This window comes from Lepidochelys kempii, chromosome 3, assembly GCF_965140265.1.
Source record: "Lepidochelys kempii isolate rLepKem1 chromosome 3, rLepKem1.hap2, whole genome shotgun sequence".
Classification (NCBI taxonomy): Eukaryota; Metazoa; Chordata; order Testudines; family Cheloniidae; genus Lepidochelys; species Lepidochelys kempii.
The window spans coordinates 3,148,848-3,175,830 of NC_133258.1; the positions used below are offsets into that span (position 1 = coordinate 3,148,848).

General features: G+C 48.2%; 1 protein-coding gene across 2 annotated transcripts in view; it reads right to left on the reverse strand.

Annotated features, from left to right (window-relative positions):
• Positions 1–15,894: 15,894 nt before the first annotated feature.
• LOC140908429 (interferon-induced very large GTPase 1-like) overlaps positions 15,895–26,983 on the reverse strand; it is a 35,805-nt gene continuing 24,716 nt past the window's right edge. For both annotated transcript variants that reach the window (XM_073335499.1, XM_073335498.1), the window contains one exon: positions 15,895–25,308. In XM_073335499.1, coding sequence (XP_073191600.1) covers positions 17,975–25,249 — 7,275 coding nt within the window. In that variant the 5' untranslated portion in view covers positions 25,250–25,308 and the 3' untranslated portion in view covers positions 15,895–17,974. The remainder of the gene's footprint in view (positions 25,309–26,983) is intronic.

The following is a 26,983-nucleotide window of genomic DNA, read 5'->3' on the forward strand; positions in this document are numbered from 1 at the left end:
TGGGGTCTGCGTGGGAGGGCAAGGTTGCTGAGGGGGCAGGGTGGGAGCAGGCATGAGGAGGGGGGCAGAGAAGTGAGAGGCCCCCAGCAGGTTCTGATAAGCTGCAGAGAAGCCGGGAGCTCAGAAGCCGGGAGCTCTATGGGACACATCGTCCCAGCCGTGGTGAGTCAACTTCGTTTCCTCCTCCTCCAGGGAGCTGCCCCTCCCTCCGTGGGGGGATCTGGATCAGGGGCAGGGAGAGCTGGTTGGGGGCTCTCTGCAGAGCTCATCGGGGGCAGAGGGAGGTGCAGAGGAGAGGAACTGTCAGACATTCGCTCAGAGCCTGGAGCGCAGGCTTGCCATGGCCGTACTTGGACACTAAGGCAGAGGTGTGGGTCCATGGTGGGTGTGCGGGGTCCCACGTGGTCTCCAAGGGCCAGTGCAAACCCTCCCCATTGCCGCTTTATCCCTGTATCGGGGGTGGGCTGCAAAGGCATCGTTCAGGGAGCGAGTCACTGGCTGGCAGCGATGGGCCGGCGCGTCGGTCCCGAAGCCAGGGAGGAGCCCGTGAACTCCTCATCGTCACCCCCAGAGGTCAGTAGCTTTGTTGCTCCAGCCGCCTCCGGCATGCACAGCGATGAGATGACGACGGACTAAGGAGACCGAGCCGGAGGGCCGGGGAGGCAGGTGCCGGGGAGAGACCTGCTCCCGCCCGGGAGCCACCTGATGAAGAGTCAGACAGGACAGGCTAGAGCCCTGGGAGCCAGACGCCAGGTTAGTTACAATGAAATAACTGAGGCCTCCAGAGAGCAATAGGCCGCAGGTGCCTGCAGGAGAGGGGGAGGAAAACCTCTTGCCACTTGCCCCTCCCCTTCTCACCAGCTCTGTCCGGCCCGGCTCCCTTTTGATCCCTCAGCAGGTCAGGGTGGAAGTAGCAAGGGGCTGGCTCCAGGTGTCCTCGTTCCCACCTGCCCACGGTGCCGGCTGCCATGTCTCCCTGCCCCAGTTCAGCCAAAGGTGCTGGCTGGAGGTGGGCTTTGAGAAAGGCGATGGGCTCCCCGCCCTGCCCCAACGCTCTGTTCGAATGTGTCTCATGCAGCAGCAAAATCAGAACGTTTTATGGCGACTCAGATGTAAAACCCCCTCCTAGGAACACCTGTAAATGCCCATTTTGTATCTTGATCTATGCAGGAAATAGCCCGACTTGATTATGTAAAGAGTTGTCACTTTGGATGGGCTAGCACCAGCAGGAGAGTGAATTTGTGTGGGGGGGTGGAGGGTGAGAAAACCTGGATTTGTGCTGGAAATGGCCCACCTGTTGATCACTTTAGATAAGCTATTACCAGCAGGACAGTGGGGTGGGAGGAGGTATTGTTTCATGATTTCTGTGTGTATATAAAGTCTGCTGCAGTTTCCACGGTAAACATCTGATGAAGTGAGCTGTAGCTCACGAAAGCTCATGCTCAAATAAATTGGTTAGTCTCTAAGGTGCCACAAGTACTCCTTTTCTTTTTGCGAATACAGACTAACACGGCTGTTCCTCTGAAACCTGTCATTTTGTATCAGGATTTGTTGAATTAAACTGAACCGAGACTTTGTCAAGGGGCCTGTGCTGTGGTTTCTGTTCAGGGCACGGCCACGGTGTGTTTGACCCCAGCCCCGTATTGCCCTGGTCAGCGAAAACCTCTGGAAGCTGTGTGGGAGTGGCAGACTCGGGCCAGAGCAGTGACGTCAGAGTTTAGCCTGGTTCTTGCCCTGCCCCAATCGTCACAGAACCACCCAGCCCCTCCACGAGCGCAGGGAAGAGACATGAGTCTCACAGGCCGGAGCTGAGCCCTTGGGGCCAGCTGCACGTTTCCTTGGTTCTGATGAAGGTTAGCTGTGCCGTTGAGCTCCAGATCCTCCTGTCCGTAGTTAGGCAGAGCTCCCTGGTGAAGGGCTGCAGGAACCAGCCCTGAGCAGGGCCCCATGGCTCAGCAGCAGGGGCGCTGTGTGATTTAGGCCTCGTGTATGCTAGAGAGTTTAAATGGCAACAGTTCTGCCAACAGAGGGCTACTGTCAAGGCTATTTCAGCAGAGGGCATTCACATGGCATCAGATTGTAGCTGCAAAAGACATGTGGCTCCGTGGGCTGGCATCCCAGTGTCCCCTGTGCCACCTTCTGACACCTTGTGGGGAATTTTGGCTGTGTCTTGTGGGATATCCTCACTCCTCACAGGGAATTTGGGACTGTGGGGTCGAATTCCCATAAATCCTTCGGTTCCATCCCATAATCTACTCTTATGCGCTCTGTTTTCAGCTGCACTGCTGAAACCATGGATGCAGCACTGAGCAGCAATGCTCTGGGGTCCATTTTAAGGCCGGGACAAGGCATTCTCTCGTATTTGCAAGCCCACCGTGTTCAGAGACATGGTACCGAGGATGAGTGGGCAGCAAAAGACATTGTCCAGCCGCGATAAGCATTTGCCGACCAACAGGCGCTGAGCGGTGGCATTGGGGTGTGATGCAGAACTAGGCCGACCAGCAGAACTTTTGGACATGGGAGGCCACATCCCTGGAGCTATGTGCCAGGCTCGCCCCGGCCCTGCAGCACCCAGGCACTGAGACGGCAGCTGCCCTGACTGTGAGGAAATGGGTGCTGAGAGCCAGGTGGGAGCTTGCAGCCCCACATTGCTATCGGGCGGCAGGCAAGGAGTTTGCTGCTGGGAAAAGCCACAAGGAGGGTGATTGTCATCCAGGTGCGCAAGGTCAGTAAACGTGTCCAGCTGCACAGCAATGTGACCAGACAGTGTGCAGGAAATAATAGATGGAGTCAATGAACTGGGCTTCGCTGGCTGGGCAGGGGGTGATAGACGGGCTGCACATTCCGATCCTGCCTCCTTCCCTACTTGCCTTTGAGGGGGACTCCTCCATGGTTGAGCAAGCTTTGGTGGAGCACCAGGGATGATTTACTGAACAGAGCATAAGAGCAGCCATACTGGGTCAGACCAAAGGTCCATCCAGCCCAGTATCCTGTCTTCCCACAGTGTCCAGTGCCAGGTGCCCCAGAGGGAATGATCAGAACAGAGAATCATCAAGTGATCCATCCCCTGTCGCCCATTCCCAGCTTCTGGCAAAGAGAGGCTAGGCTACTGACACATTGGCTGGGGTGGGAAGGTCCATGGTGCTTTATCTTTAGGAACACAGCACCTCTTGACAGGTTGAAAGCAGGGACGATTCTCCCAGACAGGCCTATTGGCATTAATGGGTTCCAAAGCCCACTGGGAGTCTCAGGGATCGAGGCCACCCTTTGCTCATGAAGCCTGACACCAAGCTGGTGGTGGATTCTCCATCTCTGACCATTTTAAAATCAAGATTAGATGTTTTTCTAAAAGATCTGTTCTGGTTCAACCAGGAATTAATTCAGGGCCATTCTCTGGCCTGTGCTATACGGGGCGGGGTGTGTGTGTGTCAGGCTAGATGGTCACAGTGGTTCCTTCTGGCCTTAGAATCAATATCTTTGTGACGGGTTGTCACACCCGGGGTGCAGGCTGGGAGCTATGGGGACTGCTGTGCTCCTTCATTCTCCTAGCTGGGTTGGCCCTTTTTCACACTGCTTGGCTGGAGATACAACCGGCCTCCACAGGCCCTGTTATCACCCAACCTGACAGTAGGTGGTACCACACCCCCAAACTGAGCTATCTGAGTGCAAACAGCAGACACCAGGCAATTTCCCAGCTCCCCAGGCTCACCTCCCCCTCTCCCCCCGGAGTATAAACCCAAAATTATACCGTCTTGCACTGCACAGGGATGTGTACAATGTAAGCTTATTAATAACGTTCGCCTTCCCCTCAATGTGGGAGGGATATGCAACAAGCCTGTGTTAACCAAGCTGAGATTTTCCCCAGACACTTCAGTCAAAGGTACTGTAGTTTAAATCAGGCAAAAAACAAGTTTATTAACAACAAAATGATAGATTTTAAGAGATTATAAGCGATAGCAAACAGATCAAAGCAGATAACCTAATAAACAAAACTGCAAACTAATCCTAAAATATCGGAAAGATTGGCTATGAATTAGCAATTTCTCACCCTGGCTGATGATACAAGCAATCCACCGGGTTTCCATACACAGGGTAGAAATCCTTTTAGCCTGGGGTCAGCACTTCCCTCAGTTCAGTCTTCTTTCCTCAGGTGTTCCCAGGAGCGTCCTTGTGTGGGGAATGAGGCCACTAGATGATGTCACACTTCACCTTGTATAGCTTTAACATGTAGCAGGAACCCCTTGTTCCAAAAACTGTTCCCAGCCCAGTTTGTGGAAAAATACAGGTACCCAAAATGGTCTTCAGTGTCACATGGTCTGGTCGCATGCCCTTGCTGAGTCATAGCAGCTCATACTTACTGGCTAGCTGAAACGTTACAGGAAGGCTAAATTCTCCCATAGCCCATTGTCTTTGCTGATGAGCCATGAGCACTGTCTGGCTTCCTCATTGTTGTGCCCACTGTGGGTGTTTTCCAGAGTAAGCACATTTGAAATACAGATACCTAGTTAACATACATAACTTCAGGTACAAAAATGATACATGCATACAAATAGGATAATCATATTTGGCAAATCATAACTTTTCCAATGACACCCTAGATGACTCATCTTGTACAAATTGCATCATAATTATTGTCATTAGATGCTACCGGTGTGGTGCTCTGCTCTTGTTCGATGATGATAACAGTCTGCTGCGTGTGTGCTCCCTCTGTGTGCTGCCCAGGCTCTGTGCAGATCGCTGACACAGCAGACCCCGAGAGAACCCGCAAAGACCACAGACTCTGATAAGGTACGAAGGCACCCGGCCACGTTTATTGTCCAACGAAACACAGTCTCTAGCTCATCGGATTAGATATCAATGGGTCTGCTAGTACTTATGTGCTCCCTGACAATGGACACAGCTCAGTCAGTGGTGGGACTTTCCACTGCCCCCTAGGCCAGACCAAGACACCGCCCCAGGGCTGTATTCTTATACACAGGTACAAACAAGTTACACATCACTCCTGACGTATCGAGGGGCAACCCCTCTACGTAACAAGGTGCCGCCTCTCTCCTGGTTCGAACAAAACAACTCTATCCATCTTTTGCCCCTGTCTTTAGGATGGGTCCACCTGTTCCTTGTTATCTGTGTGGAATGTACAGTGTTCTGGTACCGTTTAGGTTTGTGTACTTTTGCAACATCAGCCCTTTCCTTGCCAGCTTCTGTGAGCAGGGCCTGCCTCTGGCTCACAGCTTAACTTTGCTTTATGCTAGCAAAGTCTTGACTTTACTTTTAGCTCAGGCCTTAGGCCTCATACTGGGCCTCTGATACAAGGGTTTATGTTTCAGGGCCTCATCTAACTACAATTATATCATAATCATATCATAATTATACCCCTATAATGAATATGGGGTGTACTGTCACAATATTAACCCAATAACTTGTGTTTGATATAAGAATGAATGGCAGGGCAGGGGCAGGATCAACGTTATGACTTTGCCAATGTGCCAGTTAGATTTAAAGCTGAAATTTAACAAACTAGCTTTGCCAGTGGGGTCAGTGGTATAGCCAATATTGGAATGGAATTTAATTAGGGTAACCCCTCTATATTGAGGCCAGGGAGAACTAGCTATTAACCTGAATACCGGGTTCTTTCCAGGTCTACTTGTACCTTGAACGGCACTTTCCAAAACACTCAGTTCTTAACCAGTCAACAAATGTATTAATTCACAAAGGCCCACAGAGGTCTCTAATCTGCAGCATTATAGAGCAAGTGCAGAGTTCAGAGGCGCAAGGTGGGTACTCAATACAAGACTGTCTTGTAAGCGACTGACACAGACAGGATTGAGGCCGAGCAGTTACACCACAGAGCAACAGGAATCACCAAAGTTTCTCATTACATTTATTCATCACCAGTTACCAGTGCTTTAGGATGTCCAGTGCACTTATCGTGCTTTAGGTCAGTCTCCAAGGAGTCGGGATGCTCTTGTCTTAGCCTGGAAGCTCTTTGGGGCAGGGGCTGTCTTTCTTTTGTGCTTGTACAGCTCCTGGCACCATGGGGTCCTGGCCCATGACTGGGGCTCCCAAGCGCTGAGAGAATTCAGGCAGGTGATTAATCCGAACGCACAGGTGTGAATGTGGTCCCGGCTCTTTCCAGTCTTTGATCTGAAAGGGACTTGGTTAAAACACCAAAAGCAAGTGTTGAACATTATGGTGTGATGTTCTCTTAGGCCAGCTACGTAGCCTTACAAAGGAGAAACATGCACACAGCGTTGCTCTGTTAAAAAGCAGCGTATGGTTACTTCTGGCCTCGCTAGCCAAAGTGCAGCCTCCACAAGGGACCTTCCAGTTACTTCTGTTAAAGAATACGAGGAGAAATACAGTCACTTACATAAAACTCACCACAGTAACCCGGGGAGAGGGCAGAGCCTTTCATGCAGCGGGGTCAAGTATCCAGCAGCCCGTCTCATTCCACAGCCTTTTTGTGGGTTCAGCCGAACTCAGGATACCACCTGGAGACCTCAGGTTTTAGGGTTTGCTGTAGGACTCCTGTCAAATGGGCTCAGATTTCAGAACTCTGTTTCTCTGCCACTTCTGTTAATGCCCAGTAGATGGCAGCAATGTGTAAAAATGTCTCTGATTCATTCTCACTGCAGGTTTCAGAGTAACAGCCGTGTTAGTCTGTATTCGCAAAAAGAAAAGGAGTACTTGTGGCACCTTAGAGACTAACCAATTTATTAGAGCATGAGCTTTCGTGAGCTACAGCTCACTTCATCAGATGCATCTCACTGCATTCTCACTGCAGAGACTATTGCATGGGGGGCTATTTGAATCATACGATAAATAGCTTTATACCCTGGGGGCCCATTAGGCCTGACACAAGTTCTCCCCAGGACACACAGTTCCTTGCCTGAAGCCCCTTATGTGGAGTGTGTTACAGTCTCCCTTGAAGTACCCCAAAGCTTCTGCCTGCTTCTGCTGTAATACAGAGCCCAACGGAGACCATTCAAAGGCCACACTCTATATTTATGCCAGGGATTGAGAGGGGAGGGACGCAGGCTGCAGTCACACATTTATTTCTTAGCTAGTTTAGTTGGCTCCTGATGAGCTGCCTCATTGCAACGTCATAAAGGATACCCAATTCCAACAGAAGAAAACCATGTGGGCCCTCAGGGCTCAGTGATCAGGGGAGGCAAATATCCAGAGAGGGTCTGTTGGGGGAAAGGCTGCCCAGGCTGGTGGCGGGGGGTGGGGGGATGAAGATCAGCCAGTGACATGTGGTGGCCAGCAAGCAACAAATGATTTAGATTTTCTCTTCTGGGTTGAAATTAATAATTAGCCCAGCTGCAGGTGAAGGCCCTTCATTACCTAGAGTGTCTCCTGGCTTAGTGACCCGATTTCCTTTCAGAATCTGCAGCCAGTGGTCAGGACTCCAGGACTTACCCTCTCCTGGACACTCTATGTTGGTTCATTTTTAGCCTGGCTGTAAAGTACGCACTGAGACCAGCTTAGCTCTGTTCCTACAGGCTCAGAGAGGGTGTCCCAGATCCACGTGGTGCAGGCAGATGTAACACGCTGTAGGGCTACAAGCCAGCTCCTGCCATGCTAAAGCTACAGGCCCCTGCCAGCTGGGTTAATGCAGCTCTCCTTTGCTTGGTGGAGAAACCAGTGAGGGCTTCTCCTAATATCTTTCATGCATGTGTGTCTCCTCCTCCATGCATCCCTTGCTCATGGGAGTGAGGCCCACCTGCTCTGAAGGACAGGGTCTGAATCCCAGCTCTCTCCGCACAGCCCACAGAAGCTGAGAAAGCAGGAAACTAGCTGCACCACAATCCAAGCTGTCTCCAGAGGTGATAAAAACAGTGATTTGGGGTGAAGGCTCTGGCGTAGGGGCTCAGGAGACCTGGGTTCTGTTCCTGGTTCTGCCACAGTTTTCCTGTGCCTCAGTTTGCCTATCACTATAAAGGGGATAATACTTCCCTACCTCATCGTCTGTGCAATCTTTTTGATATAGCACACTCAGATACGTCAGCAATGAGTGCCATAGAAAGTATAAATGAGTCCCTCCCCCTGCAAACCCTGACCTGCCTGGATTTTCCCCTTTATGTAGCAGATTTAACAAGCTTAAACCCGGCTCAGTGGGAGATTTTTGCTTGAATGTATTGAAGTCTAAGCCCTGGGGAAAGATACCCTAGAGAGCAGGGAGCTCACTATGGACACCTGTTGGTGAACAGGGAGAAGTGCCAGCCCAGAACCCCAGGTTGACAGAAGCTCCCTGAGGGATGGAGGTCTTTGCTGCCATCTGCTGCTGAGCAGGAGGAAAAGACTGAATGGGCTGGGCCTCATTTGCATTTCAGATGTGTGACAGTTTGGGGCATTTTGGTCAATATGCAGGTAAGTTTAGAGTTCAGGGGTGATCAAACATCATTACCTTGTCAGGTAACAAAAGGGCAAGAGAACTGCACCAAATATGCCTGGGGTGTGGGGTCACCCTAACCATACCCCACTCTGGTATAGTTGGGCAGCAGAGTGTGGAATTAAAAACAAATGAAAGAAAAAGAGTGTTTGTTTTTTTCTCAGGAGAGTGCATCCCTGGTGGTAGGGGTTCTGCTCTATATGCCACTGATTTCTCTGAAGATTTTGTAAAGCGATGTCTTTGTGTAAGCCCCAGAAGCTAGCAGATTAGGTGAGGGTCTCCTGCCCAGTACTATAACTTGTAATCAGCTGGGTCAGGTGGAAGAGCTCCCCACACCAGCCCAGGCAGCACTTCCCTTAGGGGCTGGAGATTGACTTGCCCAAACTCAAGACTTTGCTAACCCTGGATGATAAACAGTGAGTGGGGGTGCAGCAGAGGAGGGAGGTGGCTATTTCAGAAACAAATTGTTTTACTGGACACTCACTGATAGGATGAGGACTGAGTTTGACTAGTGACAAGATAACTTCGTGGGGGGATCTGACTTATTGGTATGTACAGATATTATTTATTTATTATAGCTGGCTTACTCAAGTTTATTCTGCGTCCCCTTTTCTCTCAGTAACGTTCTTTGTTTTGTGGCCTTGGTGCGTGAGAGGGGGTAGCATTGCCTATCTAGGGTGCCCAGAGGGGTATTTAATTTTCCCAGGCTTCTGGGTAGAGGCTCAAGCCAGTGTTAATTATTTAGAAGGAACCCCATGATATCCAGCCTTGGCCCTGTTTCTTGATGCCAAAACCTGGCTGAGGGGATACATAAGAAAACTCCATTCTGCACCTAAAGGGAAATGCTTCGGGGGGGATAAGCTGGCTCAGAAGCTGTGTCCCACAAAGGGATTAGTTTTGGTCCACTCCTATCTTGCCTCTGTTTGACTAAGGATGCGCTGGCTAACCAGGCCGTGGTTTGGGGCACTGGAAGTGCATTTGCTGTTAGGCCTCTTGCGGCTTGTGTTCACTAGGAAACAGATGCATTTTAAAAACTTGAGGCCAACTCATGTAAAAAATCCTAGTATAGATGAGGCAAGATGTAGTTTTAACGTGTGTAAGTGGGAGAATGGTCCCACTATTATGGGGAATCTTCCTGGCTTCTGTATGTCGGTGGAATCAGATAATGAAAGGATCTGAGTCCTCGCTCCAGCTACCTTTACCCACAGGCTTCCCTGACCTCAAGGACTCTCCTTCTGCTTTCCCATGCAGCAGAGTCCTCATAACCCTGACAAGGCTGGGCCCAAAATTCCTTAACACAGTCTTGTCATGGTCAATTAGGACAGGGACTAGAGCGGCCCCACTCCAGGGTACTCTCTCTGCACCGGCTGCTTCCTTGACCCACTGATCTCTACATTAAGTTCAAGCCAAATACAATTTATTAGACAGCAACTATAAGAAAAATAAGGGAAAAACGGAAGAGGGTTAAAGGAAACAAGTAGTCCTGCCCTGCGGGCTCGGGGGCACCAAAAATGGCTGTCACTGGGGCATAAGGAAAGTTCACAGTCTGTTCCTCACACATCCCAGCCTCCCTTCCAGGCCCTGGTTGGACTGCGGTGACGCTGCATGTCAGACACTGCTCTGGCGGCCACATGCCCTCAGGCTCTAGGTGTCAGGACCCTTCTCCCCAGCATCCGCCCTCCGAGTCCGGCCTGCAAGTTCTCTTGTCTGGTGACATTTCCTTGCACCAGGCCCTCTGCTGAGGGCCCCCCTTGGTCTCCCCAGCTGCTCACCGCACTTGGCTGCAGTGTTACTTGTGGGACGGCGGGCACCAGCTCTAGTCCCACAGCTCCCTCCTTTAGCTCACCCCTGGCTCTAGGGTTGCCAACTTTCTAATAGCAGAAAACTGAACACCCCTGTCCCGTCCCTTCTCCGAGGCCCTGCCCCTGCCCCCTTCCACCATTGCTCGTTCTCATAGAATCATAGAATCATAGAATATCAGGGTTGGAAGGGACCGCAGAAGGTCATCTAGTCCAACCCCCTGCTCAAAGCAGGACCAATTCCCAGTTAAATCATCCCAGCCAGGGCTTTGTCAAGCCTGACCTTAAAAACCTCTAAGGAAGGAGATTCTACCACCTCCCTAGGTAACGCATTCCTGTGTTTCACCACCCTCTTAGTGAAAAAGTTTTTCCTAATATCCAATCTAAACCTCCCCCACTGCAACTTGAGACCATTACTCCTCGTTCTGTCATCTGCTACCATTGAGAACAGTCTAGAGCCATCCTCTTTGGAACCCCCTTTCAGGTAGTTGAAAGCAGCTATCAAATCCCCCCTCATTCTTCTCTTCTGCAGGCTAAACAATCCCAGCTCCCTCAGCCTCTCCTCATAACTCATGTGTTCCAGTCCTCTAATCATTTTTGTTGCCCTTCGCTGGACTCTCTCCAATTTATCCACATCCTTCTTGAAGTGTGGGGCCCAAAACTGGACACAGTACTCCAGATGAGGCCTCACCAATGTCGAATAGAGGGGAACGATCATGTCCCTCGATCTGCTCGCTATGCCCCTACTTATACATCCCAAAATGCCATTGGCCTTCTTGGCAACAAGGGCACACTGCTGACTCATATCCAGCTTCTCGTCCACTGTCACCCCTAGGTCCTTTTCCGCAGAACTGCTGCCTAGCCATTCGGTCCCTAGTCTGTAGCTGTGCATTGGGTTCTTCCATCCTAAGTGCAGGACCCTGCACTTATCCTTATTGAACCTCATCAGATTCCTTTTGGCCCAATCTTCCAATTGGTCTAGGTCCTTCTGTATCCTATCCCTCCCCTCCAGCGTATCTACCACTCCTCCCAGTTTAGTATCATCCGCAAATTTGCTGAGAGTGCAATCCACACCATCCTCCAGATCATTTATGAAGATATTGAATAAAACCGGCACCAGGACCGACCCTTGGGGTACTCCACTTGATACCGGCTGCCAACTAGACATGGAGCCATTGATCACTACCCGTTGAGCCCGACAATCTAGCCAGCTTTCTACCCACCTTATAGTGCATTCATCCAGTCCATACTTCCTTAACTTGCTGACAAGAATACTATGGGAGACCGTGTCAAAAGCTTTGCTAAAGTCAAGAAACAATACATCCACTGCTTTCCCTTCATCCACAGAACCAGTAATCTCATCATAAAAGGCGATTAGATTAGTCAGGCATGACCTTCCCGTGGTGAATCCATGCTGGCTGTTCCTGATCACTTTCCTCTCATGCAAGTGCTTCAGGATTGATTCTTTGAGGACCTGCTCCATGATTTTTCCAGGGACTGAGGTGAGGCTGACTGGCCTGTAGTTCCCAGGATCCTCCTTCTTCCCTTTTTTAAAGATTGGCACTACATTAGCCTTTTTCCAGTCATCCGGGACTTCCCCGGTTTGCCACGAGTTTTCAAAGATAATGGCCAATGGCTCTGCAATCACAGCCACCAATTCCTTCAGCACTCTCGGATGCAACTCGTCCGGCCCCATGGACTTGTGCACGTCCAGCTTTTCTAAATAGTCCCTAACCACCTCTATCTCCACAGAGGGCTGGCCATCTCTTCCCCATTTTGTGATGCCCAGTCTCCCCCACTCTCACTCACTTTCACCAGGCTGGGGCAGGGGGTTGAGGTGCGGGAGGAGGATGAGGACTCCCGCTGGGGGTGCGGGCTCTGGGGTGGGGCCAGAGATGAGGGGTTTGGGGTGCACGAGTGGGCTCAGGGCTGGGGCGGAGGGTTGAGGTGCGGGAGGCGGATGAGGACTCCGGCTGGGGGTGCGGGCTCTGGAGTGGGGCCAGCGATGTGGGGTTTGGGGTGCAGGAGGGGGCTTAGGGCTGGGGCAAGGAGTTGGGGTGCGGGAGGAGGATGAGGACTCCGGCTGGGGGTGCCGGCTTTGGGGTAAGGCCAGCAATGAGGGGTTTGGGGTGCAGGAGGGGGCTCAGGGCTGGGGCAAGGAGTTGGGGTGCGGGAGGAGGATGAGGACTCCGGCTGGGGGTGCGGGCTCTGGGGTGGGGCCAGGGATGAGGGGTTTGGGGTGCAGGAGGGGGCTCAGGGCTGGGGCAAGGAGTTGGGGTGCGGGAGGAGGATGAGGACTCCGGCTGGGGGTGCCGGCTCTGGGGTGAGGCCAGCAATGAGGGGTTTGGGGTGCAGGAGGGGGCTCAGGGCTGGAGCAGAGGGTTGAGGTGCGGGAGGAGGATGAGGACTCCGGCTGGGGGTGCAGGCTCTGGGGTGGGGCCAGCGATGTGGGGTTTGGGGTGCAGGAGGGGGCTCAGGGCTGGAGCAGAGGGTTGCGGTGCGGGAGGAGGATGAGGACTCTGGCTGGGGGTGCGGGCTCTGGGGTGGGGCCAGGGATGAGGGGTTTGGGGTGCAGGAGGGGGCTCAGGGCTGGGGCGGAGGGTTGAGGTGCGGGAGGAGGATGAGGACTCTGGCTGGGGGTGCGGGCTCTGGGGTGGGGCCAGCGATGTGGGGTTTGGGGTGCAGGACGGGACTCTGGGCTGGGGCAGAGTGCTGGGGTGCGGGTGAGGGGTCCCGGTGGCACTTCCTGCAGCTCCCGGTAAGCGGCTGCCAGGTCCTTGCAGCCCCGAGGCCCATGGGTGGCCAGGGAGGCTCCGTGCCCCCACAGCCTGGCACTTTTCAGACACCTCAAGGCTCACGCCTGAACCGTGGGATGCCCTCGTTGGAAGACAGGCTGCCCGGCTCCCCCCCACATCCCTTCCTGCCCCACATGTTCCCCAGAAACGCTCCCCCCTGCACTCTCCCTTTTGCTGGGCTGGTGGCAGCCAGGGCTGGGCAGCAGGAGTACGCAGGAAGCAGCCGGAGCTGGCAGATGGACAGTCGGCCCAGCAGCGGGGCCGGGGTGGGGTGCTTGTGGCCTGGCTGAGGGGAGAGAGGGGCCGGCTGGGGTTACGGGGCAGGGCTGGGAGAGCGAGGGAGGCAGAGGGAGCTGAGCAGGGGGCTGGGCGGGGCTGGGGTTGGGGAGAATAGAGAACAAGAAGCTGGAGGGGAGAGCAGGGGGCTTTAGGGGTGGGGAGGTGCAGAGAGGAGGTGGGGAAGCAGGGGGTTTGGGGCTGGGGAGAGAGAGGAGGTTGCAGGGATCAGGGGGCTTTGAAGGGGAGGGTGGAGGTGCCTGAGGGCAGGAGTTGCTCAGGGCCAGTGGGTGCCTGGGGCAGACGGCTAATCCCGTTAGGATCCCTTGATGAGGGGGCAGGGCTAACTCATTGTGAACAGGGGGTTAAAAAGTCCACTTGTGAAGTGACCGGGGGGCCAGCAACCAGGGGAGTTTTGCAAGGGAATTTCAAGCGGGAGCGGGAGCCAGCTATTCCTAATAAACATTGTCTGAATTTATGCCAATAACTGCTCCCCCCCAGTAAAACACACACACACACAAAGACCAAACAAACAAAACACCAGCAAGAGTAACACGAATTCTGGCAGAAGTCCAGCAGCAAAGTTGCGGGGGGGGTGTGTGTGTGTGGGGGGAATCCAGTTCATTGCACCCCATGCAGCGTGTGTGATTACCTGCCCTGTGAGGTTCAGTGCAAGCCACTCCTGGCCCTCAGAAACCAGCTACAGGCTCTGGAGAGCAGAGGGGCTGAACTGGAGGAGGGAAGGGAGCCAGTGAGCAGGGGTGGAGGGTGGAGCTTCCCCTTGGGGAGCCTGGCCCCCTGCCCTGCCTCCTTCCGGCTGAGGACATGCCTCTGCTTGCCGCTCTCAGTGGAGGCCTGAGAGCTTGGCTCCTCTCTCCCATGGCCCTGGCTGGGGTGGGGGGTCGGGGCTGAGAGCTTGGCTGGGGCCACGGGGGCAGGAGGGAGGGGCTGAGAGCTCGGCCCCAGCCAGAGTCAGGCTCTCAGCCTCGACCGGGACTGCGGCAGAGCTCTTGGCCCTGGCTGGAGCTCCGAGTCTGGAGCCCCTCCCCAGTTCTACCCCTTCCACCTGTGGCCCCAGCCATTGCCCCACCCCACCCCATTCCTTCCCTTCCCCTGCAGTGCCACCCCTATTCCACCCATGGACCTGTCCCCGTTCTGCCCCTTCCCCTATGGCCCTGCCCTCATTCCGCCCCCACTCCGCCTCTTCTCCCCCGAGCCCCCTTCCCCTGCTAGCTCCTTCACCTCCCCCAGCCCCCGCTGCGGCCCCGAGACCGGACAAGCTGGAGCCTTGGCAGGGAGTGAGAGCTCCTCCACCCCCAGGGCTGTGGCAGGAGGAGCTTTTTCTGGGGGCCCCAAATCTGCTGCTGCCTCCCCACCCCCGGCCACGCAAGGTTTACCAGCCTACATTACATGCCGCCAATGATTGTACATAAAGGAGACTTTCCAGGGTATACCACAGTGGTCCGACCCCCGGTCTGACAGCCTCTGTGCTGTTGAGGAGGATGAACGTTTTGGGGAAGGAGAACATCACGTTGGAGCAGAGGGAAATGATCCCATAGTTTGGACCCTCCTTCCAGGTGATGACATGGTAGCCTCACACTGAGGATACTGTCTGTGAGAGGGGGCCCATGTTATTAGGAAGAGATAATAATAGTAGTGGGGGCTTCAGTGATTAAAAATATAGATAGTTTGGTTTGTGATGACCAGGAGAACTACATCTGAACATATATAAAATAAGCTTTCAAATGATACATGATGTGGGTGTGTGTTTGGTGGGAACATTAAACTCCAAAACTATGGCCCTTTTTGGAGAGTTGCTGCACACCTATTTTAGGAGGTGGGGCATTTCTCTCCTGTAGTCCTTTAAATTACATGTAGTGACTTGGGACATTACAGACCCAGGACTACTATTACCAGTAAGGTTGTGAAAATAACTGGATGCATTTTCCAGAGATATGTCACCTGATATGGTGAGTCATGCACAGGGCCGTAGGTGTAGCTGAGCATCCAGAGCCCCCTTGGAAATACGGCCATGTGTGCCAAATACTGCCAGGGTGCATTAGAGTCTTCACACTTTACAAGGGTCAAACTCCTATTAACCGCAGCCTCCCAGCCATTGATTTCAATGCGCGCTGCAGGTGCGCCTCATCTCTCAGAATTTGGCCATTCCATGCAAGCCGGCTGCCTTTGCTTGGTGTTCAGATAGATTTGATGGGAATCGGTACGATGGGTGACCAAGTTAGGGGCTGTCTTGGGATCTAGCAACTGAGATCCGATGGGTCATGAGTGTAAGCCTCCTACTATCTAGCGGTCAGTAGCTCTGAAGAGCAGTTTGGATATTTTATTTGTAATTAAATGGAAAAGTGAGTTTGAGGTCTAGGATTTTGATAAGGTCTGTTTGATAGAAACCTGTTTTATTTCAAGGATGTAATTTTTATGGAGAATGAAGAAAACGTATGAGACAGAAATGTAGTGATAGTCTTTCTAGCTAAACACAGCTTTTCATATTTCCGGTTTTTTCTGTCTATCTTGTAAGCATGTGGTTGAGAAGTTGTATAGACTGACTACGTAGCCCTAATAAATGATGACACGGTATCATTTTTTCACATTGATAATGTTTAATTGAGCATCATGCGTATGTTTTAACAATTAACACAGGTTCTTTCCCAAAATGAGCTATGCAGAAGTTTCTCCCAGAAGCTCCTCTCTTTCATTCAGGGATTGATGTGATCTGCAGTAGAGCTGCCTAGGTTCAATTATAACCTTACAAAGACACCAAATAATTGTACTACACAAAATTACTAAACAGCACAAGCCTGTTGAAATAAGCAACCCATGTACCCCAAGCTGCAGGGCTAATGAACACATTTCATACTTACAATCTAAAAGTTAGGATTACAGGGATGAAGAATCAGTTAGCGGAGCACCTCAGAAGGCCACAGATCCAGCTGATACAAGTTCAAGAGTCCAAGAGAACCCAAAACAGGGCAATAAACAGGATCTTTTATATTCCACCTTTTGTGACTTGTTGGATATATAACTATATTGACCACCTTCCTTGACCATAATAAGATAAGATTGATACCCGCCTATTATCCATATGTGGCCTTTTGGGTTTTCATAACTACAACTTAATCATTAATATTAATAAGCTACCTCATTCATTTCTTAATAATCTCGTAATAATTCCAATACATAAATGCAGTCCAACTTCCTAGTTACTGCACAGCAACCAGGTTGCTAATGCTCCCCAAAACTCCCTGCCATGTACTGGCCCTTTCATGATCATTTGTTTAACTTCCCAGAATGAGAGGGCAGAATTTGTGTTTTGCGGTTCTCATTTAATCTAAAATTCCACCTTTAACATAACTACTGCCACAAGGCCTCACACCAATACAACAGGCCTGTAAGCATAGCAAGCTTAATAAACCGGTCAGTTATGTTCACCTACTTGCCCCAATGCACATTCCAAGCCAATAAGCAATATATACCCATCGATTTTGTACCGCTATAACGTCATTCTGCCTATAGCAAAGCAAAAAGTCACTCACAAGATGTGGCAGGGTCATAGGTCAACAAATAGACACACACACTTTCTGCTAACTGCAGCTATTACAAGTTTAGATAAACAAGACTCCCATACTTCAATGATGAAAAACTGGAATTTAATGTTAAAGTAAATGGTTCTTGCATACAAAGTACTTCTCTATCCAGATATACAGAACAAGGAGCAATGGTCTCAAGTTGCAGTGGGGGAGGTCTAGGTTGGATATTAGGAAACACTATTTCACTAGGAGGGTGGTGAAGCACTGGAATGGGTTCCCTAGGGAGGTGGTGGAATCTCCATCCTTAGAGGTTTTAAGGCCTGGCTTGCCAAAGCCTTGGCTGGGATGATTTAGTTGGGCTTTGAGCAGGGGATTGGACTAGATGACCTCCTGAGGTCTCTTCCAACCCTAATCTTCTATGATTCTATGATACCAGAATATTATAAATTTAAAAAAAAACTGTTGACCATAATGTAACTGTACCCAGATTGTGCATGTAAAATCAAACATGGCAGTGTACATTAAATACTTCTGCACTTTAGTTAGCTCTCATGCTGTCTGGGCATGATGGAGCCCACCAAATGTGTTATGCGCCTCTATGATGTTCTGTCGTGAACCAAATCTGGCACATTCTGAAGTAGGCTGCCCATAATGGACAGGTATCTGATGCCATCCCACCATTGTGTTTTAGGTCTTCCAGGTTTTTTTTTTAATATCCTGCTTTCGTTGGGTTAAAGTCAAAGATAATTCTCACAGGGAAATTGGCATCAGATCATAACCTTTTATAAAAATGGTATTTACTAATGCGTTTCTTTGCTCTTCATCTGGCTATTTCTTGCTGAGCGAGTTAATCTTTCATAATATGCTCACACCAGGGAATTTTTTTCTTTATACGCTAACACACAGGCAGGTGAATTATATCACTGTAGTTAGGAAAGCTACAGGGCTCTGACGTTATAATGAGGCAACTTCACTACTGTACACTGATATGAATAGTCTTATATTTCTCTGAGTTCTATGAGAGATTAAATATAGTTTACCTTGGATGATTATCTTCCTAAATCAAAATACAAGAATAATATTTGAAAATACAGTTGTTTCATACACTTTCAAATTAGAACAACGAATTTGCTATCAGGCTTAGAATCTTTCATTCTGACTAACTTAGAACTCCTTTTCCAGCTCAGAGAGGACATCCTTTTTCGTAATTTGTTTCCACTGAGAAGGGATCTCCCCTTTGCCTTCAAATTTCCCACTGTGCCAACTCTCTAGCTCTGCCCTGAAATGACACACAAACCATTTCCAGTAAGGCTGCACAGAGGTGTCAGGTGTGATGCTCCATTTGGAATAACAAGGTCCTGCATCCCGATAATTCTTGTATGGAATTTTACGGTCTTCATCCAGCACTAATGAGCAATTACTTGCGACAAGACTTGAACAAATGTCAGTAACTAGATGATTTGTTTTATGCCACTGAATGCCAGTTGTAGCTTGAGGACGATGGAAAGAAAGACTGTGATCTCCATCATGGTTCAATATGGTATTTGTGCAAAGAGCGTTGCAAAAGGGACACGGCTCCCAGCACCCACAGAGCTGTTCAGCTAATATTTTGTGTGGTTTTCTTTGAAATGGTTCCATGTCAATGACAGCAAAGTCTTTTTTCAGATTTTCTAGCACAGGATCCAATGCTTTACTCATTGCTTCCTTAAGAAATTCTACATCTGTCGTCTCCTGATGTTCAATGCTTTTCAGATCACTTCTGGGAAGGTCTAAGACATCTCCCAGTCTTCTGCAAAATTCATCTAACCATAAGGATACATTGCCACTTCTGTCTTTGACAACTTTAGTTGAGTCACGAATAGCTGCATGAACAAGATTCTGGAAATGATCAAGGGAAATATCCAAGAAATCCTTCAATCTTTGATCTTTCTTGTCTAAACAATAATCATCAACACACTTCTTGATAAAGTTCTCAAAAAAGTCCTTTGGGAAATGAATGTACTGCCTGTATTTCTCAAAGTTTTCCTCCTCTGCCAGGGATTTCAGAATGTAGATTTCTAGTTTGAATCTATTGGCATTGAGGGCAGGATGGTTAGACCGCATCTCACTGGCTACATTAATGGCAGTCTTGTCATAGACTGCCTGGCGGACAGCTTTAGAAAGCTTGGTGCATAAGAAATCAGCAAATGTTGTGATGGATGTGGCTCCTTGACAGGAAATCTGAAAACATTTAAAGAAATCTTCTCTTTTACTTTCCAGATAGATGGTTGGATCATTTGCTTTTTTAAATGCTGTGTGCATGTTTTTAAATCTTTCTGCTGCCATTTTACACAGATACAAGGATAAATCTATCTTGTAGTCATCATTAAATGTGTATTTTGATTCATTGGGTGCAGATGGTTCTGTACCTCGCCTTACTTCCTGCAATATTTCATGAATGTAACTTCGATTGTAATCCATTTTCTGCTGCTCTTTCTTGTCAATGTTTGCTATGACAGCCTGAATGATGCCATCAGTAACTTGCTGAATGTTGCTTTTGTCGCATTCATCTAAACTGTGGCTGAAAAGGAACATTTTTTTCTTCATGCTGATATGTTTAGAAAAATCAACAGAAAACGTATTCTTTTTTGGGAAATTCTTAATTTTTCCTAATAAATTAGTCTGTTTAAAATGCTCTAGAAGGATATTTTCTACATCAACATTAATATCAGACTCTTCAGCCTGTGGAGCATTTGAAGCCACTTCAGTCACCCACTCGATCCACAACAAGTTAAAGTTCGCTCTCAGTTCTGCTTCACCTAGTTCCTGGCCTTTTAAAGACAGAGCCAACTCTTTGCTTCTTTTCAGAAGCTCATTTTCATATTCTGACTTCTTTTCATCCAGTTTGCTTTGGTTCCTCTTTAGTTCAATAAGTTCTTCAGACTTCCTCTTAGTTTCAACAATGAGTGACTCTTTCAGATCTCTCAGTTTCAGTTCAATACTTCCTTTCCACTGAATCAACATTTCAGAGTCTTTGTCTTCACTGAAATACTTTTCTAGACCCTTCATTATGACACCATAATTTCCTTGAATTTGCTCTTCAAGGTTTCCTTTGGTGACTGAGTGCACTTCTCCATTCCTAATTCGATTCGTAAGTTTCATTTGCAAATCTAGTACGTGACTTCTCAACTGCCAGGTCCATTGGCTAAACATTATTTCTAGCTTCTTGTACGTTGCAATCTCCAGTGTATTCTTGAAGCTGAAAATAAAATTTTCATTTAACAAAGCATTCCACAGATCACTAATGCGGACTTTTAAACCTGACAGCCTTAAAACACTGCCCTGAGATTCTTTTTTGGCAGCCAAGAGAATCTTGCTTTTTAGTTCCTGCACATTTTTGCTGTAGCTGGGGTTTGGAGGTGCCATTGGTGGGTTCCCTTCCCAGAGGTGAGCAAAGTAATGAATGTGGGTGTTCACATCAAATCGGATAACGTCACTAAAGCAAGTTACATCACAGAACTCTTGCTGAGCTGCTGTAACAGTCATTTCATCTAGTTTTTCCTGGAAGCGTCTTTGTCCTTCCATATTCTGTTCTTTTGCAGTTATTTCTCCAACATTCTGGTGCACAAACAAACAACTTGGGGAGAGCTTTACTTGCTTCATTCTCAGAAATGCCTGGACAGCGATCTGCAGGACATCTTGCATTTCTGAAGGGTTTTCACCAAAAATATTTATCACAGTCATATTACCAATACCAATAACGAAGGTGGCTAGCTCGTTATCATGATTAAATGACTGTTTATTAGCCATCTCCATAGCCCGGAGCCCTTCTGTATCAATGACTAGTATATAACTAAAGTTCAAATCCTGTTTGAGGTTCTCCTCCACTTTAATCAGTTGCATGAATGCTCCTCTGGTGCATCTCCCTGAACTGACACTAAACTGAAGACCAAACATGGCATTTAGCAATGTTGACTTTCCAGTGCTCTGGGTGCCAAGCACTGAAAGAACAAACACTTTTTCGTCTCCTAACTTCTCAATTAATTTGTCCAAAACTGCTCCAACCCATTTTAATGGCACATATGACGCATCACCATCCATCAGCTCAATGGGATACCCTGAAACCATCAGGTCAGCTGCAATTTGAGGTAGTGCAAGAAAACATTCATCCTGTTGTTTCATTGAATCCAGAGCCTCATAAATCTGAGCTACCTCTCTCAAAATGTGTTCAAGGCCAATTGTAGAATCAATTATCGTATTTGAGAGTGTTTCTAATTTATTTAGCAAAGCATTTTTCAAGTAATCATTTTCTCCTTTTTTCTTTAGTTCCAGGACTTGAGACCACAATCTGTGGTATTCTTGGTGAAGTTCTGTAAGGCAGTCAGAGGACAAGTCATCCATAAATACTTTCATCCACTGCAGGAAATATTTTTTGGTGGCTTCTGGATGTGACTGGAGAAATTCAAGCACTGACTTCATTAGATCATTGAGAGGGAATGCTTTTTTTAACTGATTGCTTCGTATTTTATGCTTGTCTGACTCAACTTGGCCCCGGTGCTGCTCAATGCTTCTGTTTCTTTTCTCCTGCAAGCGGGTAAGTTCCTTGTCCTTTTGACACCACTTTTGCCACAATTCTCCTTGCAGAGGCAACAGTTTTGACTTTATCTCATATAAATTAGTCTTGTTCAAGAGCGTCATCAGAACCCGTGCCTTTGTCTTGGCTTTCGTGCACTCTTCTTCATCTTCATCAATGACAAAACCTTGCTGGCGAGCAATATTTGTACTGTTCTCAAGACTGCAAGTTATGTTTGAACCTGCTAGTAAATCCTTGATTGTTGTCATCAGTTCATCTATTAACTCTGCTTCATTTCTGTTTTTGATGGCTATTTTTATGTTCTGTCTGGATTTGCCAGCAACAACGTTCTCTTTTTCAGCAAAAAGACAGATCAAAGGTTTTTGAGATTTCCAGAGGTCATGTATAATTTTCATGCCTCTCTTATCATTTTGATCAACATCTGATATGAGAACCACATTAACAGAAGAAATTTCCTGTAAAAATTTGACCTGCTGTTCATGCTGCCTTGCATCTCCATGCAGATTAGTGAATGCGACGCAGTTGTCAAATCTGTCATCGTCTCTCCCACCTGGACAATACCAGAAGATTTCCACAACCCCATTCATCAGGAGACAATCTTTGCTGCTGCCTTTACAATGACGGTGGAAAAAGATGTCATGTTTGTGATTACACAGCAGAGCATTCAGGATCTGGGACTTTGAAGAAGAAGAAGAATGACCAATCCGTATGAAGGACACCATGGGCATAGCTGCCTGATAAATCATTTTTTTATAATTTTTAAACCTAGTCTCCGTTCCTGTTTTCTCAGCACCCTTCCAGCTCTTTGTCACTTGGCTAAGGGACCAAAGAGGGAATTCTATTTGTGAAGTACAAGGATTTGGCACCAGAAGTGGGAGTGCAAACTGGCAGAAAGCGAGCTTTGTTGAAAGATATTGTCTCATGAAATCATCTGCACAATGAAAAATTGCCATCTGGATGTCCATTGGGTGTATGTGTGCCTGATCTGTAACAGATTCATTGGTTCCATGACTGATATAATTAAAAAAGTCATCAAATGTATCTGAGGATCCACTCTCATTTTCTAGGGTGGTCAGTGTATTTGTTGTTCCTTGTTTAGATTTTATGTCATCTTTGTAAACGAGGTATCTTACCCGATAGTCCACCATCAACAGCTTTTGCAAAAAGTAAAATGGCAGCTCACATTCGGTGCTGGGCTGGCTGTCATGTAAAGAGGTCTTGTAAATGACATGGAAGTCTGCTGTCCCCATTTTCTTTGGATAGCAACTTTCAAGTCCAAGTCTCTTCAGTAAATTGAGAAACTCTTGGTTTTCAATAGCTTCATACATTTTAACATTGCTAGATTTCACTTCAGGTTTTGATTTTGGTTGATTTGAAGGTTTTGTTCCTCGGCAGATGCCTTCTAATTCTTTTATTATACCCTGTTTCTTCAACTCATCATTTGTGGCTTCAAAGTCCCCATTTTTGAGGCAATTCAGGTCTGTTTCCAGTATGTCCCAATCACTGCATGCACTGTGCTTTTTAAGGACATTTGACATTTCAGTAGACAATGAGTTTCCCATTTGATGTTTCATAAAAGCTAAACGTCTGTTCTTTTCCTCTGGAGACGTGTCTTTACATTCAAATGTTACAGTCAGACCCACCAACAGCAGGAAAGCCTGAGCTCTGGAAACATCCTGAGCCCTAAGCGTCAAATATTCCTCCTGTGCTGTTTGCATTTCCTGCAATATGAAGTTAATTTCTGGGCACCCGAGGAGATACTGAAAAGTGTGACTGTCCACCCGGTATCCTGCGCTGGCTGCAATGGAGAGCAATAACAGCTCAATATCTGTCTGCTCTCTCTCCCTTAGAGCCTGCAGAAAGGAAGACAAAGCTAAGCTCACATTTAAGGTGGCCTTTACCTTTGCTACTTGCACTGCTTCTGCAGAGGACATAGGGTCATAAGTAACTTCCTGTATGTAATTCTTCATTTCCTGTAGGACTTGAGTAAAATCAGCAAATTCAGAGAGAGAGGTATTTTTTTGCTGCTTTTTTTCTTCATGAAAGATCCACTGCATAATGGAGGAAGATTTGGGGAAATTCTTAACTGAATAGACATGAGGGTCCAGAAGGCAGCGCAGTAGAGATTTGATGTATTCAGTATTTTGTGCAGGCGAATCTTTGCACAGTGAAACTGTATTTTCCAGGAAATCTTGAAGCACCTTATCCGACAGGCAAATGTTAATCCATGTACTGTAGTTCTTAGTTTTTGCAGTCAGCTTTTGTTTGAAATTGTTCAGTGTCACTAGCTGCTCTTCATCCCCAGTGACTTCCCAGGTCTTCATTTCCTCTAAGAATGATCTGGCCTCATCCACTGCACTGACTAATCCCTCTCCAAACAAAGTACCGACCCTTTGGTTAGTTAGGACTTCATAGGCATCTCTGAGGCTGCTGCTGACTTGATGAACATCACTAAAATCTTGTCTGTGACTGGACAGGACTATCTCCCACACAGGAATTAGCTGAAAGCCTCGGTCAATGACACTCCAGGTTTTGTTACTGGCCAATAGTCCAGATTTCCATGCTGTGAGTGAATCCACTCCAGGTGGGCCTCCTGTCTTAGTCACAAACATCTGAATCTCTGTTTGGATTTGTTTTCTATCTGTGCCCTGAAATGAGGCTTCAGAACCTGATTTTGATGCGGTAACACCAGCTGCAACGCCCCAACCGAAGCCACTATAGCTGCCCCCAACATAAGAGCTGAGCGCATCAGATGTTCGTTTCTTCACCTCGTCTAGCTGCTCTGCCCGGAATCCCTCAGAAGACGCTTTCCACCAGAATATCCCACCCAAGTGAAGCGGACCCTGGTTTACGTGAGACCCGAATCGGTTGAAGAATCTCCCGCCCCTGCTCTTCAGCATGTTGAGCTTGTCCGGCTCTGGGGTGTGACTCAAAAGCTGCTCGATCTCTTTTAACTCTTGCAGTGCTGCACTGGAAAGTCGAAGCTGAGCCTTGGGGAAGTAGCCTGAGGCCAGTGGGATGTAGTTGTACTTGGTGGTGCAAATGTAGGTGTGTTCTGAGCGGGATCTGTGGGTTTGTTCAGACCCTGAAGAGCTGCTGTAATCTGTGCTGGTTTCAGCACTAAACCCCCAAAATCCACCCTTGGCTGTGACGCTAATGCTGAAACCCAGCTTTTCCATGGTCCTGGTGAACGAGGACTCTGCTTCGGCAGATGAAAACTCCTTCTTCTCAAACAATGGCCCTTGCTCTGGACCAAAGAGCTTGAACCCTTCTGGGATGTCTATGAGCTGCTCTCGCTTCTCCACCATCTCTGCAAGCTTGTTGGTTTTGTAAATGCCCTGCAGGGCCAGCCCTCCTGATGCCCATCTCAAAAGGTCCTTATCAGGGAAATTCTCGCTCTGGGACACCGTCTCCTCCAGGAGGTCTAATTGTTTGTGCACATTCTCTATCACTTCCTTCAAACACTTCTCAGGTGGTGCCCAGTACTGTGGTGCTATGTCCATAACTCCCTGCAGCTCCTCCTCTTTCTTTCTTACAGCTTCCTCATGGCGGCTTCTGCCTTTCTCCTGCATTTCTTTCAATCCCTGAAGTGCCAATGTAGCCTGCTCCTGCTTCTTCTTTAGCATCTCCAAGCGCTCCCCCTGCAGCTGCTTCATTGTTGTCTTGCTCTCTGCTATGTTAAGTAGGGTTCGGAGAGCCTGCTTTTCCCATGGGTGCTCTACTTCACACTCCAGCTTTAAGTAGTCTTCATATCTTAGGTGTTTCAAAGCATGTGCGGAGGTAATCCCCAATTTGTCTTGTAGTTTGGGCAGCCAGTACTGTGTACTCAGTCGCACTTCATCGAGTCTCTGCCCCAGTTCTTCCATCTTGGTATGTGTTTCCTTCACAGGGGTGCCCTGAACTGGATCATCGTGGTTTATCTCCTCTGCAGAGAAGGATTTAAACATAGAGAACATATTTCTGTCAGTTCTTCATGAAAACATTTACCCTCCATCAGATCATATCCTGAATCTTGATGTACTGAAGTATTCTGACATTTTACCAGCGCTCACCCTGGAAAAATTAAAATATTGTGATCCCTATCCTATCCCCCAAACCCAAATACACACTGCACTAATCCAAACCACTGTCTATGCACTCGCCCCATAGGACTAAGGGTGGACTGGCCATTCCTTGTCAGTAGGGTGACCAGATGTCCTGATTTTATAGGGACAGTCCCAATATTCGGGGCTTTGTCGTAGATAGGCACCTATTGCCCCCCATCCCCTGTCCTGATTTTTCACACTTGCTATCTGGTCACCCTACTCTTCAGCAAAGTCTATGGTCCTTAATTGTCTATAGTTTTGCTCTATCCACCCATGCCTGTTGTTTTATTAATTTCTCCAACATGCAATCTTTCCTTAGACTTCCATTTTCTTTTTTCTGGTTATTTTATCCCTCTTTCCTCCCTTTTTAGTGACTTTCCTTTTATTTTTTTTAAAGAATTCACTATTCTATTTTGTTAACTTCCTTTTTTAAGTAGTACTCTCTCCATCCCTCATTTGATTTTCCTATTAAGTTGTATTACACTGTACCTAGAAGCCCTAAGCAAGTTCAGGTTCCAATTGTGATAAGAGCTTGTGTGTGGAACTCAGGCACAGACAGATTAAATGATTGCCCCTTACTGAATGAGGGAGGCAACCTAGTGACAGAGGATGTGGAAAAAGCTAATGTACTCAATGCTTTTTTTGCCTCTGTTTTCACTAACAAGGTCAGCTCCCAGACTGCTGCGCTGGGCATCACAAAATGCGGAAGAGATGGCCAGCCCTCTGTGGAGATAGAGGCGGTTAGGGACTATTTAGAAAAGCTGGACGTGCACAAGTCCATGGGGCCAGACGAGTTGCATCCGAGAGTGCTGAAGGAATTGGCGGCTGTGATTGCAGAGCCACTGGCCATTATCTTTGAAAACTCGTGGCAAACCGGGGAAGTCCCGGATGACTGGAAAAAGGCTAATGTAGTGCCAATCTTTAAAAAAGGGAAGAAGGAAGATCCTGGGAACTACAGGCCAGTCAGCCTCACCTCAGTCCCTGGAAAAATCATGGAGCAGGTCCTCAAAGAATCAATCCTGAAGCACTTGCATGAGAGGAAAGTGATCAGGAACAGCCAGCATGGATTCACCAAGGGAAGGTCATGCCTGACTAATCTAATCGCCTTTTATGATGAGATTACTGGTTCTGAGGATGAAGGGAAAGCAGTGGATGTATTGTTTCTTGACTTTAGCAAAGCTTTTGACACGGTCTCCCACAGTATTCTTGTCAGCAAGTTAAGGAAGTATGGGCTGGATGAATGCACTATAAGGTGGGTAGAAAGCTGGCTAGATTGTCGGGCTCAACGGGTAGTGATCAATGGCTCCATGTCTAGTTGGCAGCCGGTATCAAGTGGAGTGCCCCAAGGGTCGGTCCTGGGGCCGGTTTTATTCAATATCTTCATAAATGATCTGGAGGATGGTGTGGATTGCACTCTCAGCAAATTTGCGGATGATACTAAACTGGGAGGAGTGGTAGATACGCTGGAGGGGAGGGATAGGATACAGAAGGACCTAGACCAATTGGAAGATTGGG